The sequence below is a fragment of the Periplaneta americana genome, chromosome 15, assembly GCF_040183065.1.
Source record: "Periplaneta americana isolate PAMFEO1 chromosome 15, P.americana_PAMFEO1_priV1, whole genome shotgun sequence".
In the NCBI taxonomy this organism is placed as follows: Eukaryota; Metazoa; Arthropoda; class Insecta; order Blattodea; family Blattidae; genus Periplaneta; species Periplaneta americana.
This window is the reverse complement of record NC_091131.1, coordinates 445,783-463,999: the sequence shown is the minus strand read 5'-3', so window position 1 is coordinate 463,999 and position 18,217 is coordinate 445,783. Positions and strand designations below refer to the sequence as shown.

The 18,217-nt window shown below is 36.2% G+C and overlaps 1 protein-coding gene across 1 annotated transcript in view; it reads right to left on the bottom strand.

The window, feature by feature from the left end:
• Nucleotides 1–11,935: 11,935 nt before the first annotated feature.
• Nucleotides 11,936–18,217, bottom strand: part of LOC138715780 (E3 ubiquitin-protein ligase RNF10) — a 33,553-nt gene continuing 27,271 nt past the window's right edge. Inside the window, exons 12-13 of the mRNA XM_069848843.1 lie at nt 13,014–13,218; nt 11,936–12,914 (exon numbers count right to left, since the gene is read on the bottom strand). Coding sequence (XP_069704944.1) covers nt 12,826–12,914; nt 13,014–13,218 — 294 coding nt within the window. The 3' untranslated portion in view covers nt 11,936–12,825. The remainder of the gene's footprint in view (nt 12,915–13,013; nt 13,219–18,217) is intronic.

Sequence of the window (18,217 nt, the reverse complement as noted above, 5' to 3'; positions counted from 1 at the left end):
TATGCTGAATGTGAGCTAAGTCATTCTTCACACTTATGTCACAGGTAACTGTTTTCGCAGTATCAATTGAGACTGCATCTTCAGAGTCCAATGCAAGGAGAACATTGTTAATAGAGTCTATATGTTCGGCATAATATTCAACTGCTTCTAGCCATGTACCCCATCTAGTTAAAATTGGCTTTGGTGGCAATGGAATTTCAGGGTACATTTCTTTCAACACGTTAACTCTACTGGGAGCTTTGAGAAATACTTTTTTCACTGATGAAATCAACAAATCTACTTTAGGGAAATTGTCTCTGACCACTTCTGCCACACGATGAAATGCATGCGCCACACAAGTAAAATGAGTCAATTTAGGATATACAACAGATAATGCTTGTCCAGCTTTGACCATATAAGGGGCAGCATCGCTAATAAAGAATAACACATTATCGTACATAATACCCTTTGGCCACAGGATACCCATAGCTTCGTTGAACAGTTTAACTATAGTTTTGTTATTGCACTTTTCTAGAACATCACAATGTAAAAGAATTCGTTCAGAATATTGTTCACTTAACAAACCGATAACTACATTACCAACAAGTCTACCTTCTTTGTCGGGAGTCTCATCAATGGAAACCCAAATTGAACTATCTTTAATTTCATCTCTTATCTTCTGTATTGTCTCATCGTAGATGGATGGAGCATACGTCTTCCTAAGTGTTGACTCATCCGGGATTGTATGTTGAGTATATTTTTCAAGGAATTCCCTGAAGACCTTATTCTTTAGTTTGTAGAGAGGAATATCAGCAGAGATGAGAGAACGGCACAGGTCGATGTTAAACTCAGATCTTACATTCGATGTTGTTGGTTGTGTTAAAAACAATTGTCTCTGCTTGGAATTTAGTTGTTTGTTGGCCTGATGTTTACTAGTTGTAATGTGTTGTTGCACCAGGAACTTTTGTGTAGATGATACTGCACACTGACACAAATTACAAAATAATATTTTATTGTCAGTTGATAAACCATCTTCTTTAAATTCTGAAATGTAACTTGTTAGTTTTGATTTTAAATTGACTGAATGACGTACTTTTGGCATATTTACCGTCTTTATAGTATGATTTACAAAACTGAACCTATGTGTACTCTGACTGGCATTTAACTGTTGAGCTGCACAACTGAAGTCTGTTAAAAATTTTAAATTAAATTAATACAGTTTTGTAACTTACTTTCCCATTGTTGATAGGACTGCTAATTTTCAAATAACTCTGATGTTAAAGGGATTACTGAACATGTGTTTAAATCTCTATTGTTGAAATGTATTTTTAAAAGTTAATGGAATTTTGTTTTGTTTTATTGTTAAACCTAATATAATATGGACTGTTTTATATGAAATATGGAAAATATATGGAAATTAACGAAAATATGTACTAAACTCTAAAATATGGAAAAATATGGAAAATAAAAGTAGGATTTTTCAACCCTACACATTGTGAAACATAAAGATAATGCAAAATATAAATTATATTAGCTTTATAAGTAAATATGTATTTACATATAAATCCTTTCCCTGATAATAATAATAGCTGAAAAGAGTATGTTATAGTAAGCATGTAAAATGTATTAAGTTTCTTTAATGGTTTCCGAAAATGTATGGTGTATGAACTGAAATACAGTGCCATACTTTATATGTAAAATATTTTAATATCAAGAATGACAACCACTTATTTTAATATAATTATTGAGACAAAAAAGTTGGGAAATAGCATCCATTATCCATAAAATACTGTACGACGCATTTCATAAAGAACTGTGAGTCCTTTCAATGTCATTTAAGTCCATCTTGAATCTTGCGTATACTACTTTTAACACTTAATATAAATGATAGGTTGATTGACAAACTTACTCGTGTTAAATTACGTAAGCACAAGTGGCTTACAGCTGTTTCGGTGCTTCTTCACACCATTCTCACCGCCTACTCAGTCATTTAAGTGTTCTGCTACGAATTAACCAGTCATTTAAGGTATTAATTGAAAGTGCTTCTTAAGTCTTTGGTTCAGGGCAATTTACTTGAACGCCATGAAGATAAGATAGTTTTCTTTTAATTTGTTTCGCGAATATTATAAATTATTCGACTGATTCTCAACAATGAACTCATGCACCCTAGACCAAATAATCGAAAATGATCTGAACAACAAACACTCTGGTAACACTGCAAAACTACTATTATAAACTATAAAAGGTAAAATAAATCACACAGTTAATAACAATGGCTCCATGGTAACCGAAAAGAAATAGGTTTATGTAACATCTTCCAGCAAATTACTGAAATATTAACTCCCCTAATTATTATTATTATTATTATTAGAGAAAAAAGTTAGATATCTCGTACTATCGAAAATAAAATTGAAGCACCATTTCTAACAATAATCCTGATTGATCGAGATAAGATACGCTCTGATTGGCTAACCTACATAATAAAAACTACACAAACTTGAAAATCACTATTTTGGAGGATACAATCCTCCTGCAGCAACCTTTATGGAATGACGAAATGAGCTAGCCCTGTTCATCCAGCAAGCTACAAGGTAGGAGTTGCAAATCCAAGCCAAAAGCATCTCATGGAATGCTTTCTGTTATTCTGCTGATTTCACTCATTAATATGCAATTCGGGCCCTCTGTAATACATGTTTTATATGTTATAAAATAAATTACATTATTTAGGAAAAGAGTAAAATGAAATTAATGTGAAAACAACTGGTGATTGTGCAAACTTGCAACATGACAGTATCCACAGTTTCAGTATTCAAACAAAGACATTTATCTAGTTACAGAGAGGTTGCAGAGCATAGACAAGCACTTTAATAGAAGGAACCCTGGGTTACCGAGGAAAAATATGAGTTATCAGCTGTTTACATTTGATACTCATAGTCCAGTATTAAAATGAAATAGAAGTGTAGAATGGTGTGCAATGGTTCCAGACCTTATGAGGGATTGCATGAAGCTAAACTGTTAAGAACTAATCTAATCAACTGCATTTCCATAATTTAGTCTTCACAAAATAATGAGAGCATGCCATTGCACTGCTTATTTCACCCTTGTTGTATTTTAGAATGGGATCGACATGATCTGGTGTAACTGGCAACCTGTCTGACCTCAGGCAAAAGGTGTCCCATTATGGTAGTTTTTTTTAAATCCCAATCCTCTTATTTTATTGATGAAATATCTGAATTCTTTCTTTTCTGAACTGCCAAAATATGTATTGTATTTATTTATTATGCTATACTGTATAGCACTAGCCACTGGTTCATTGAGGTCAAGTCGGTCTTGTATTGAACTCACATGGAGCTCAGTTTAGAAGGTTGCAAATGTCACGAGTGGATGACCTTTTTGTGTTCTGTGTTATTGTTTTCATGCATCTCTGTTCAATTTTAATGTGGAAATTGTATTAAATTCGCTGTATGTAGTTTCTAATTCTTAAGCCAGAATAATTAATAAATAATTGATTAAATGGCGATCTTAATTGTGTAAGCATATGCGACTTACAGCTGTTTCGGTGCTTCTTCACACCATCCTCAGAGCCTACTAGATCTCAGCGTCATCTCGAACTTCGCTGCCTGTTGTGTGGGTGCATTCGACTGTTGAAAAGCGTTGAAATGTGGTGTCAAATAGTGTGTGTGTTCTGAAATTGATCTGTGTGTTGAGAATTTGATCAGGGTGTGTTTTAGTGTGTCTGTATATATCGCCATTTAATCAATTATTTATATTCAAGTGTTAAAAGTAGTGTACGAAAGATTCAACATGAATTAATAAATTTCAGAAAAAATGCTTCATTTACTGCAGAAAAAATACTGTACTTAAGGCAGAGGTCGTTATTTTGAACAATTCCTGTAATTTGTTTTCCAACTGATAGTTATTGATGGAACTTGTGAGGTAAGTGTATCTTTATTGCGCGAATGGAAAGATTTAAGCTGATGAGCACAATGAATATCATGCTCACAAGTACCATACGTAATGACCATAACAAAAAATTTTGTTTTATAAAAGAAAATATATTGAAAATATGTCCTCATATAATAAGATATCATGGCATGGATTTTACAATTGATACGCGTACTAGGTAGGTCATGATGTAGGAGGCCATGAATAGTGAAGAACGGTATCTAAGGCGTTGGATAAATAACAAATTATAATTAATTATATAATTTTAATATTTTTTCATTTTAAACGTGCATTTCCATCTTTTTGAAGTTTCAGGGATTATTTAGAAGCATTCACGGGACTGATGTGATTAAAATAATTTCACATTTTACTTCTGTAAACTTAAGAGGAATATTAAAACGTAATTAATCATCATGTCTGTTTAGCTCAGTTGACTAACACGTGTTGTTATTAAAGTTATTAAATCATATAAACCCAACTTCGCAGGTTCAAGTCTCCTCACATCCCAAAAGGTAAATTACTACAAGATTTAAAAAAAATCATATTAGATATGGATGCATTGCACAAATTACGACGTAATAGTAGATAGAGAAAGGAGAAGGAGATTGAATGTATGGAGATTTAAGGGTTATTTACAAGAAGTCGTCGCTGAACGATTCACATTATTTCCAGGTTAGTTGAATCAACTCATCTAGTGAACGATATAAATCTTTAAAATACTAGGTGTCTCTCTCCCTTGTTACTTGTGAGCCATCCCAAACCCCGACCTCCACCCCTAAGAGCGCCGGTCCTTATATACCCGTCAGTCAAGGCCTTCTGACAAATAAAAGCAATTGACAATAGATATCTCAGTCGTGACAACCTCATAAAATATCCTATCAATTGAATAATCGATCTTGCTACGTACAACATAATTATATTATATTATTACCCATTTCAGCGAGCACTGACAACCACTGCAAAATACGATAATTTGGTCCAGGAAGCATTGTCTTTTGGCACAAGGATGATTTATGTAACATGTTTCTAAATTATTAGTCTTTTAAATACCAGTACATTCTTTAATAAATCACTGAAAAACAAATGTAAATATAGGAAGTGGAGTGAGTACGAAATTATTATTATTTTTTGGCGCATCATTTTTACGTAAATAACGAAAAATAAAAAGGGATTATTAGAAAGTACGTACACTGCGTTTGTCAAATGCGCATCACCATGCTTTCGAAAAGGCACTTTTAAGTGCCCGACACCCCGCTTTTTTTCATCATGTGCTACAAGTCAGATCATCATCGGGGCTTGCAGCCCCGATACCCCGCTTTTTTCATCATGTGCTACATGTTGGATCATCATCGGGGCTTGCAGCCCCGACACCCCGCTTTTTTCATCATGTGCTACAAGTCAGATCATCATCGGGGCTTGCAGCCCCGATACCCCGCTTTTTTCATCATGTGCTACATGTCGGATCATCATCGGGGCTTGCAGCCCCGATATCCCGCTTTTTTCATCATGTGCTACACGTCAGATCATCATCGGGGCTTGCAGCCCGGATACCCCACGTTTTTCATCATTTGCTACATGTCGGATCATCATCGGGGCTTGCAGCCCCGATATCCCGCTTTCTACGTCATGTGTTACACGTCGGATCATCATCGGGGCTTGCAGCCCCGATACCCCGCTTTTTACATCATGTGCTACACATCGGATCATCATCGGGGCTTGGAGCCCCGATACCCTGCTTTTTACATCATGTGCTACACGTCGGATCATCATCGAGGCTTGTAGCCCCGATACCCCGCTTTTTACATCATGTGCTACACTTAGGATCATCATCAGGGCTTGCAGCCCCAATACCCCGCTTGCTACGTGCAAAACAATTATATTATATTATTACCCATTTCAGCGAGTATTGACGACCACTGCAAAATACGATAATTTGGTCCAGGGAGCATTCTCTTATGGCACAAGGATGATTTATGTAACATGTTTCTAAATGCTACGTACAACATTATTTTATTATATTATTATTATTACCCATTTCAGCGAGTACTGACGACCACTGCAAAATACGACAGTTTGGTCCAGGGAGCATTCTCTTTTGGCACAAGGATGATTTATGTAACATGTTTCTAAATTATTAGTCTTTTAAATACCGGTACATTCTTTAATAAATCACTGAAAAACAAATGTGAATACATAGGATGTGGAGTGAGTACGAAATTATTATTATTTTTTGGCGCATCATTTTTACGTAAATAACGACAAATAAAAACTAACATGCCACATAACATTATTTTAAGAAATACAGGAAACAAGCATGAACAATATTCACCATTCTTAATGATCGGGGGATAGAAAAAAACCGTATGGAATAGATATTACATACAAATGTGCATGTAATAAACAACAAGCAAACCATCTTCGATTAATAATTCCAAAACAACGTGACTATAGCGTGGATTGTGTAGGAAAATAATTTCTTATAAGTTGCTCCCAATGTGCATCATTGATAACTTATGAAAACAAATGAAAATTAACATGGCATATAAACCTATTTGAAGAAAGATAGGAGATATTAAGTAATATTCATCGTTCTTAATGATTTTCGGATGGAAAATAACAATGAAATATGTATAAAATAGAAATTACATACAGGTGAGCATATAAAAAACAGTAAGTAGAATTATTTATTTGATTAATAAGCTTAAATTACTCCAGGTTTAGTGTGTTGTGTAACAATAGACAATGGAATCGTTCACAGAAGTGAACTATAAATGATGTGAATCGTTCAGTGCATCCATCTTGTGTAACAATACCCTAGAAGTGAACTATAAACGATGTGAATCGTTCAGCGACGACTTCTTACAAATAACCGATTTAAGAAATGGTAATAAAGAAGTAGAGGTAGTGACATCTAGTAATTGATATATTAACTTCTTGAGTAATAGCACGGCTGACTTGATGCTCGCTTCGCTTCTCCTCTACCGGCCTTGACAATTCATCTTGATCCCTGTGTTAAAGCTGTAATCGAGAATATATGAAATTCCCGCCAGATGGCACTGACTGCCAAGGCTCGCTGAGGAATGTGTGTATGGTTTCTTGTACGATTATACTTAGTAATATTGTGCTTCTTTCTACTGGTATGTAAGTTTATTGTGATATGATTCAAAATGACGTATTGTTGTGTACCATTGTATACTTCGAACAGAAAAAAGAGTGGAGGAACAATATCATTTCCGAATGACAGGGAAAGATGATTATGTCTCGTGACCAGAATATTGTACGAAATGGAAATATAAAAATCGGAGATTTATCCTTTGAAGAGGTGGAAACTTGGAGCAACAGTAACAAATATAAATGACACTCGGGAGGAAATTAAACACAGAATAAATGTGGGAAATGCCTCTTATTATTCGACTGAGAAGCTTTTGTCATCTAGTCTGCTGTCAAAAAATTTGAAAGTTAGAATCTATAAAACAGTTACATTACCGGTTGTTCTGTATGGTTGTGAAACTGACTCTCACTTTCAGAGAGGAACAGAGATTAAGGGTGGATGAGAATAAGGTTCTTAGGAAAATATTTGGGGCTAAGAGGGATGAAGTTACAGGAGAATGGAGAAAGTTACATAACACAGAACTGCACGCATTGTAGTCTTCACCTGACATAATTAGGAACATTAAATCCAGACGTTTGAGATGAGCAGGGCATGTAGCACGTATGGGCGAATCCAGAAATGCATATAGTGTTAGTTGGGAGGCCGGAGGGAATACAATCTTTGGGGAGGCCGAGACGTAGATGGGAGGATAATACTAAAATAGATTTGAGGGAGGTGGGATATGATGGTAGGGACTGATGGCGGGCTTATGTGAGGGCGGCAATGAACCTCCCGTAAGTAAGTAAGTAAGGGAAAGATGTGAAAAATGGCTTAAAGTGATTTCACGCCAAGACTTTGTTCCAAAAGCAACTCCCCATCTTCAGTCGTTTGTAGTTTACATTTCAGGAAGAAGATTATTCTAATAATGGGAAATTTAATCGACTGAAACAAAATGCTGTGCTAACAATATTCCCTCATTATCCTAGATATAAAGTGATAGATATCAAAAGACCATGACGAACAGTTACTAAAACTGATCTCCCTCCACCCAAGAAACGCAAATCTTTTAGTAATATTGGTTTTTCACTATTTGAACAAGATGTTCTGAGTGGCTCAGCATCAGTTAATGACATTTTCCTTCTTGCTAGTTGAAAATGACCATAAAGCAATGCAAACCCTGTCAACTTTGACGAGCTAAAAACAAATATTAACAGATTGCATGTGAAAATTACACGACTTAATCAGGTGTTACAAGAGAAACAAGATGAGATAACAAAACAACTGAAAAACTCCAACTAATTGAAAGAGATCCATTACATAAAGAGCTGGAAAATGTAAAGAAAGAGGCCGATGAAGGCAGTATTCACGCAAAATTTATTCTAGATCAGCTGCTTAACCATCGAAAGTGAATATCAAACAAGAATATACTAGAAAATTTGTGGTTCGAAATTGAGTCGTTACTGTGTAGACGCCCTCTCTTGCAATGCCAATTTGTGATGAAGATTGCCAAAAACGACTTGCTAATATCATTACTGTGAAATATGTTAGACCACTTCTAGATAACATTGCAGCAGCTTTAACTGAAAAGCTTGTTCCTTCAAAGAATGCGGCTTATAATCCACTGAGTCGCAAAATTTTGAAACTATGATTCTCGAATCTGCAATATCAAGTGGAATGTATCAGTGCAGTGAGTGAAATTATAAAACTCAGTACAAGTTATGGTAAATAATTACCCAAGTGATTACTTAGAAACATCGCAGTTTAGCCTAGGGATGCTACCCAGCGAATGAACTACAAAATTACGCCTCTGTCATGTTACTTAAACTAAACAGGTTACTATGTGTTATCTTCCCTGCTTTTAAACTCACGCTTTTACCATAGTTAACAGAACTAAACATAATAATACTTATTATTTTCTTATTTATTATTTATAAGTGTTATTATTAATCTTTAATCATTTATTTTAGTTCATACTGAGTATTTCTTCTGTGTACACCAAACCTTGGCAGACAGCGCCTCGTAGTGGAATTGAGAAATTAACCAATTTCAGAATAAGATTACTATTGTCAAGGCCGTATACAGAGAAGCGAACGGAGTATCAAATTGGCCGTGGCAATAGTTGAATGGAAAAGTATACGTGTGTGCCTGGGTACTAGGAAAATACTAGTGAACTGTAAGGTAAAGTAGGAGAAAAGTTTTCCGGGCTATGAGGCCGTGGTCCGTTGGTTGTGTGACCAAACGTTTCGTTCACTGCTGTGGTGAACATCTTCAGTGGTGTACATTTCTGATGCAGCTGGTTCTACTGCTCGTGCCGATTACAGTCTGCACTGGCTGCATCGTTGTATATATAGTGTGGGAGAGGGGGGAGCAGCTTGCTGTTGTCGCCTTGGTCCGCGCTCAAATGTGCTTCGCTGGCGGATTTGCTGTTGCCTACACGATCCACGTCCAGGGTTGTGCTGTTTAATTGTGCTACGCGGTCACACAACCAACGGACCATGGCCTCATAGCCCGGAAAACTTTTCTCCTATTGACACCGGCCATGAAAGCCTACACTCTAATGTAAGGTAAAGTCTTTATCTCACTAGTGGAATAAAGTAATGTTGAATAAAAGCCTACTTTACAAACGCAAAAGTATTTAGTAAAGGCATGTTTTTTGTTATGGTCATGGATAAAAGTAATTTATTTTCTTTTATTACAATATAGCATGTATTATACTGTACATTAATTTCTGAATATTGCCTACTTCCTCCTCTAAGGAAGACGAAAAGGAAAATTGCTTTCTTTTCTCATTTTGTTAAGATATTTTATGTTAAACAATGCTGTTAGCACAATTTATGTACACTTACAAGTTAATTTAAACACACTGTGAGTATGTCCAGAGTAATGGATATGCATTTCTCAAACTACATTCCTTCTAAATAATTATTGCCATTATTACGTGCATTACAAAATAACTAGAGCCTGCTTTTAATGTTACAACGCTAGTTTAGAGTTACATATCTTAAGTTTAAAAAAAAAAAAAAAGTACTTACTGAAGTTGAACTTTCAATCTCATCCTCTGAAAGAAACCATCTACAAAGATTGCTGTTTGAGCCACAGACATAGCAATATTATATCAGACACATTTTCAAATGTATTGCCTTGCGATGTGCAGGTTCAATTGGTGGTATACTGACCCAAAATATATTTCACGCCATTACGTGCAAGTTTGAACCTGTAGATCCCTAGTTCCCTATCTCAAAATACTTACCTAGGATCCCTCTACAAGCCCTTAAATTTCTTCAATTGAAATGTGAAACACTCTGTATATATGTTTTAGCAAATAAAATAAATGTTTTATAAAGTTTATACAAATGACATTTTTAAACCTATTTCCACCATCATAATAATCATGATGATCATCACTGGCTCGACAGCCCAGTGTGGCTCCATTTAATTTCAAACACTCTTTTTACTATTCCGTCATTAGGGAAAAAGAAAATTACTGAAATATTCAAACATTACTTACTTATTGGCTTTTAAGGAACCCAGAGGTTCACCGCTGCCCTCACATAAGCTCGCCATTGGTCCCTATCCTGAGCAAGATTAATCCAGTCTCTATCATCATATCCCACCTCCCTCAAATCCATTTTAATATTATCTTCCCATCTACGTCTCGGTCTCCCCAAAGGTCTTTTTTCCTCCAGCTTCCCAACACTCTATATGCATTTCTGGATTTGCCCATATGTGCTACCCATCTCAAACGTCTGGATTTAATGTTCCTAATTATGTCAGAATTATTAGAATTTATAAAACAGTTATATTACCGGGTGTTCTTTATGGTTGTACAACTTGGACTCTCACTTTGAGAGAGGAACATAGGTTAAGGATGTTTGAGAATAAGGTGCTTAGAAAAATATTTGGGGCTAAGAGGGATGAAGTTACAGGAGAAATATTCAAACATTAGTATAGAAAAGGACTTTGAATATGAAGTGAGAAGTGAAAGAAAGGTTTGGTACCCTTTTTATTGGCAGTGAGGAAAAATGGACACTTTGTGAGCCTATATAAAGTTTATAAACTGAAAATTAATGGAGAGTTTTTCGATGTAGAATTTTGCCTGGAAAGCATAAACCGGACAGAAATAGGAGAAAATGTAACTGAAGAAAAAAGAAGACACCTGAAGGACAAGGTAAGAGACGTAGTGAAGAAACATTCAATGGTAGGAATAGTTGAAACAGATGGAGATGGGAGGTCAGGAATGCAATAGAGTTCTGAGGTGGAAAAACAGCAAGCTACAGTGAATTCCGGTAATGCCACGAGTGTGAGGTCAATAACCCCTACGTGCATGCCGATGAAGAGTGTAAACAGAGGGAGTGACAGCAGGAAAAGAATGGGAGTTAGTGGTTTCGATTTACTTACTTACTTACAAATTGGCTTTTAAGGAACCCGGAGGTTCATTGCCACCCTCGCATAAGCCCACCTTTGGTCCCTATCCTGAGCAAGATTAATCCAGTCTCTATCATCATATCCCACCTCCCTCAAATCCATTTTAATATTATCCTCCCATCTACAACTCGGCCTCCCCAAAGGTCTTTTTCCCTCCGGCCTCCCAACTAACACTCCGTAAGCATAGTGGTTTCGACACTTGGAAGAAATCAGTGATGACGTCACCCCAAGGCCAAGAGGAGAGGGGATTCAAGAAAATGAAGAGGAGTAAATAGAAATCCAAGAAAGAAGATAAAGTGAAAAGAGGAGATAGATCACACTTGTCATATAAGACAACTTATCACCCCAACTAGTACGGATTTACGAGGTCCTACTATAGTTTTATCGCACCCTGTATATTCACTCTAGAATAAGTGACATTAAAATACACACACCAAATATAGTCCTTCACAATGCCTTGCAAGAGGAACAGAAAAATAATGAGACATTAACAAGTCTGTATTCATTATTTATTGAATTAAATTTACATTCCCTTCATGAACTCAGTCATACAACCTAATCTGGATCCGAGGCTTTCCAGAAACTGTTATGATCTTGTAACAAACACGAAACAGAATCACTTGAGAAAGAAAAAAGTTGTTTGAACTATATTTTACAAGCAAGTTCCCAAATTACATGACAGCTTCGTAAACAAGTTATCAAGAACCAGTTTATGTAACACAGTAAGCATCTACACTCTGCAGGTAGAAGTAAAATCCGCCAAACATGACGACCTCGAAAGAGAAACTGGTTTCTGATAACTAGTCTCACATATATACGCAAGTTACTTTGATTCTAAGCCCAGGCATCACTCGTGTTACACTGAACAGTGGCTACATGTAAAATGAAACAAACCAATATCAATCAACACAATCTAAGTATTCATTATATATATAGGTACCTTTTTGTTGTTTTTTTATTTATTTATTTATTATTACTGTTTTTTGCATTCTGATTGTTTCTCTCTTCTTACTGGGGGAGAATTTGACGTGTGTGTGTGGTGAAACAAGAGAGTTTACTGTAGAGCAAAGCTTTTTTTTATAACTCACATTGCTGAGTAGATATTAACTGCGGTAGACACCACACGAATTTGTTTTAAATATTAATAAGAATAGGCTGGAACATACAGTATAAGAGAAGCTGAAATACTGACGTCAAAAAAAAAAAAAAAAAAGGTGATGCGGAAGAGAGCACACGGAGACATCTGTACTTCCCATTCTGGTGAGAAGATTAACACTTGGCCATATTCTTTTCAATCAAGGATTAAGATTACACAAAATGGATGGGTGCAACAAATTTGAGCATTTTAAAATGCAACAATGAAGAGAGGAAAACAAAATTATGCATTATTTACCTGAACAAGCCATGCTAGTTGCAAATAATACCTTTTGCTTTTGTTTCTTTTTCTTCTTGCCTGAATTACAGCTGTCCCCATCTGAAATGAAATACGATATATAAATATTTTGCATCAACAGCAGCCAGATTATCCATAATAAAGAGGTGTAGGATCTCTAGCTGTACACAGAACACAAACCTTTAGCAGACTCTCTGTTTGCAACTACTTTCTCCAGCGCGACAGCAATAGCATCACTGAAGCTCTGGCTGAAAGTGGGAGCAGGAACGTATCCCTCTGGTTCTGGCTCACTGTCGGAATTGTGAGGCCTGTCTGCAGGTTTGCTGTTCATTTGTGCTCCGTTGGACCACTCCCCACATCCTCTGCTCTTGCCCTCTCGTAGCATCTGCACACAAGAACAAGTGATGTTAACTGGCCTCACTTCTATGTCATTTATTTATTTGACAATCTGATTCATGTTAGAGTTTGCAGATTTTACACAGAATAGCAAAAATACACACAGATTATACAATAGTAATTATGTAACTCTAAGACAATTTTATGTTGTTGTTGTTTTGAAGCTTTATCTTACAGAATTGTGTTGTGAAGGCGGTGATGACATCATGGATTACTAGTTGCTAGGTAACCTCTTCTGGCACCAGTGCCAATTATACACGATTTATAGCGTCATAACAAGCATGTTTTAATGTTAGGATTGCGTAATACATAAATAAGAATACAAGGATTCAGAAGAAATATTCCGTAATAACATATATTTCCTATAATATGTAACATATATGATAAAATTATGCCGTACCTTTTAAATTAGTGATTTCGGAACAAAATTATAAAAAATAAAATCAACAAAGAACAGTAATAATATACATAAGTGGATCGAAAAGTAACACACAACAAATTTTTGTAGCAACGATTTAAGTAAAACGAAATAATGCACAAGAAAGTTACAGGTTTTACCTATATTTCAATACAGAAACCAAGTCTCTCGACACATTTCGCCCATTGTAACGTTAGATTCAGTACACCTCGTTCATAAAGCTCCGTTTTCTGAGCATCCGAACCGAAGCATTGACCTCCTAGAAATTCCTTCATTGGTCTGAAGAGGTGAAAGACACTGCAAATTCTGGACTGTACTGTGGGTGATTGCCTCTTACACTGGATGGTGTCGCAATGGTCACTGGTCAGCCGGCTCTCTTCAAAGAACTTGTACCACTTGGAGATAATGTTACTGTCAAAACAATTAGCACCATACACCTCCAACATTTTCCTGTGGATTTCACTTGGACTTTTTCGTTTTGCCCACAAAAAAAAAGACTACACCTCACTGTTCTTTACAAGCAGACGGTGCTAGCACACACGCCATCTTCACTCTGTAGGTACCACACATTGTGACATCTGATCGAGTGACTGTTGTCTGTAGAGCAAGATTCAAACAATCTGCCAATTTTGAACGTCCTAACCGAAAATAGAATTGCACAACAAAACTGTTGTGCGTTACTTTTCGATCCTCCCTCGTACATTGATATATAATTCATTGTAATTCCATACAAATGGTTTCTGAAAACTGCCACAGAGTATTTAACAATTGTCACAGCTATTTGATCCTGCAATTCTTTTCATATTTTGTATTTATTTTTCCACTTTACAAACAATTTTGAAATAGTTCCTCCAGAACCAAATACGAGAAATTTTTTAATGTTGTAATGCTAAAAAAATAGGATATGGTAGGCTCATATATCAACTTCTTGAGGTTGCCCATTGCTGGTTTCAAAGTGGATGATTGGATCAATGATCTCTGATTCGCATTTACATCTACTGATGGTGACAATGTCGTGCATCTTGTACTTTTGCCTCCTAGTGGACTTCAAAGCAACAGCAAGTGACGATCGAATGATGATGTGTCATTTAATTCTTAGAAGCTCGCTCCCAGCACATGGGACAATGTTTGTTTGAATGTAGAAAGTGTGATCTCTCCATTCACCTGGATACTACATTTAGCACCAAGCCAGTAAGTTAGTGAAATAGAAGCATGATGATAAAAACATAATAATTCACACGTGAACAAGTAACATAGGCTAGGTAGCTGCCATAGTGCATAAAAGTATTATTTTGTTATTTATAATTGTGCGCCTTTATAACAAGTTTTGTGGGGTGAATATTTAACAATACCATCCGCATATATGGATATAAGGTTAAACTTAATGCTGCCGAGTCAAATTTTGTAGTTCCAAAAAGGTTTTTTTTTCTCAAACATATGGAGGGCATCATGCCAGATGGGCATATCAAGAAATTTTGCATTACTGAAATATTTTAATTGAACCTATTTATGTTTGAAAAAGGAAAACTATAATTTGAGAATCATAATGGACATGCGGAACAATCAAATAAAAGTTCATTCTATATTTATATGGCTCTACTGTAAACTTACAGTTTCGTTGATATGCCCTTGATATGTTATGTTCAATTTTGTAGTAATTATGGCACGATGGAGATCAACATTCTTTAATCCAACACACTCAAACATCCAAGAACTATATAACAATAAACCCTCATTAAACAATATTTTTCTATCGCCCCGGCAAATTTCCTATATCAATAACGTTAAATACCCCTCACTATAGCGAATTTAGAAACACCCTGTTATACCGATATGTATTTTTAACTTCAAGGTTTTTCATAAATCAGCAGCTTCGTCTTGCGAAGGGTAGCAGATGAAAGGTTCTTGATCTGAGAGTGGGAATTTCTACGAAGGGATATATGTATAACCAGTCTTTCTAGTTATTTTCCAGTGTACAGGTGACGAGGTGGGAGTAAGTAGACATGGCGACGGCTTTTGCTAAACGGAAATCAGTAAGTCTGGAAACTAAATTGGCTGTATTTAAAGATTTGGTTGAAGGAATGAAACAGCAGTTTCACAAAAATAATGGATTTTCACAATCTACATTGGCTACTTTTCTTTATAAAAAAAAAAATTGAGGAAAGAGTTATGAGTGGCAAATTTGATCCACCACAAAAACGATTGAAGATGGCAGTTTCAGATGATGTGGACAGTGCTGCAATAAAATGGTTTATATGATCTGCCAAAAGCCTTCAAGCTTCAAAGCTAGCAATGGCTCGCTACAGACATGTCATTGTCCACAAAGTGACGGCCGGGGAAGAGAAGTGTGTTCCCAATGGTGAAGCTGATTCGTGGCACGAAAGTCAAATGAAAAGTATAGCCCTGAAGGAATCTTTAATGCCCACGAAACGAAATTGTTTTTCGAAATTATGCCAGAAAAACCCAGTGGCTTATAAGGGTGAAAAATGTAAGGGAGGAAAGCAATCAAAGATGCGTCTTACACTTCTGCTCTGCACAAATGCTGCAGGAACTGAAAAGCTAACTCCATCGGCAGATCAGCAAGGCCTAGATGCTTTAAGAAAATGAAGATCTTGCCAGATAAGAAAAAATGAAAATCCAAGTGAATTGTTTTTTGAGTTACTTACTTACTTACTTACAAATGGCTTTTAAGGAACCCGGAGGTTCACTGCTGCCATCATATAAGCCCGCCATCGATCCCTATCCTGTGCAAGATTAATCCCCCAAATCCATTTTAATATTATCCTCCCATCTACGCCTCGGCCTCCCCAAAGGTCTCTTCCCCTCCGGCCTCCCAACTAACACTCTATATGCATTTTTGGATTCGCCCATATGTGCTACATGCCCTGCCCATCTCAAATGTTTCAATTTAATGTTCCTAATTATGTCAGGTGAAGAATACAATGCATACAGTTCTGCATTGTGTAACTTTCTCCATTCTCCTGTAACTTCATCCCTTTTAGCCCCAAATATTTTCTAAGAACCTTATTCTCAAACACCCTTAATCTCTGTTCCTCTCTCAAAGTAAGAGTCCAAGTTTTGGGTTACTTTACAGTATCTTTATTAGTCTAATTTTAAAAAGTTCTACTTCAGTACATCATAATAATATATCATATGCGAAAAATAATCACTTAGTGATTTAAGACGGCACTTACTCCATCGGATCCTGGCCAGTTAGTCACTCATAATGAGTGCACCTCTGCACATGTGTGGACATAGTGCCATTGTCATACATCTATGACGCAGTGCATGAGGGTAGGCCACTAGAGGGAACCCAAGAGGTGGAACTTAAACTGAGAGGATTCGATCAGACATCGGGATGGGAATCCGGTGTGGCTTAGTGGATAGAGTGTCAACACATAGAGCTGAAAACCCGGGTTCAAATCCCGGTGCCGGAGAGAATTTTTCTGTGTTCCACTCATCTTTCATCGTATGATGACGCAGAATTTCTGCAAGGAAATATCATATGTACTTCGGTATATCATAATAATATACGATTACAATAAGTTTGTTGGGTGGTATGCATAAAGTTGTAGTATTACCTTTTGCTTTGACTATAGAAGATACTTGAAGTAGAAGTATATATGTATATATTTTATTTTGTATGTATAAACCTTATATCACTACTATTCAGTATGTACTAAGCGGCGGTAGTATGAACTGTCAAGTGTATTCGATTATATCGATTATCGACAGTACTTTGGGTTTATCTCCGAAGATTCGTTAGTTTTTGCCTTCCATGCATTGTCAATTTCTTTGTGGGACAATTGAGTTTAGTTTAACCAAAAAATGGACAACTACAGCAAAGTGGGAAGTGCTGAAGAGAGAGAAGGAGACAACTGCTGTTTATTAATCTATTAAAAGAATACCCAGCATTATTAAACAAGTCGCAAACTCCTGCCCCAAGAAGTGATATAGAAATAGCGATCCAGGCTATGAAAGTTGAGCTAGAAGTTTACAGCGGTAAAAAAATTGACGAAAAGCAAATTACGAAGAAAATAAATAACATGAAAAGTAGAGTAAAGTCAAAATCAGACATAAAACGGAAGGGAAACCGAAAAATAAAGCTACTGGCTTGAGAAAAAGAATTACTGTCTCTCTTGTCCAGCGAAGAAAATCCCATTATGAACAGAATACCAGGTAAATAAGAATTATTTTAGCATTTTAGTTGTGTAATAGATTAACAAATTGTGTTTGCAGCTTTAATGATGGTTATCATTATTACTTTGATATGAGTGCACAAATAGGCCTATAGCAGTTCATGCTGTCACGATATTTATTTCAGGTGTTCTAGACGTAGGAATATCCTCTTCACATTCTTGGACTTCTGCAAGGCCAAGTGCCCCGTTCTTCTGCCTCCTTTGAAACTGAAGCTAAGCACAGGAGACCAGCAGCATTGGTTGATAATTAAGCGATTAACGTTGGTCGACCTACAGACTAAATATTACAAGAAACAATTTAACCAAAACAGAGTTCTTGATTAGAAAAGTTAAGTTAATTTTTGTTGTTAGTAAAAATAATTCTATGATGT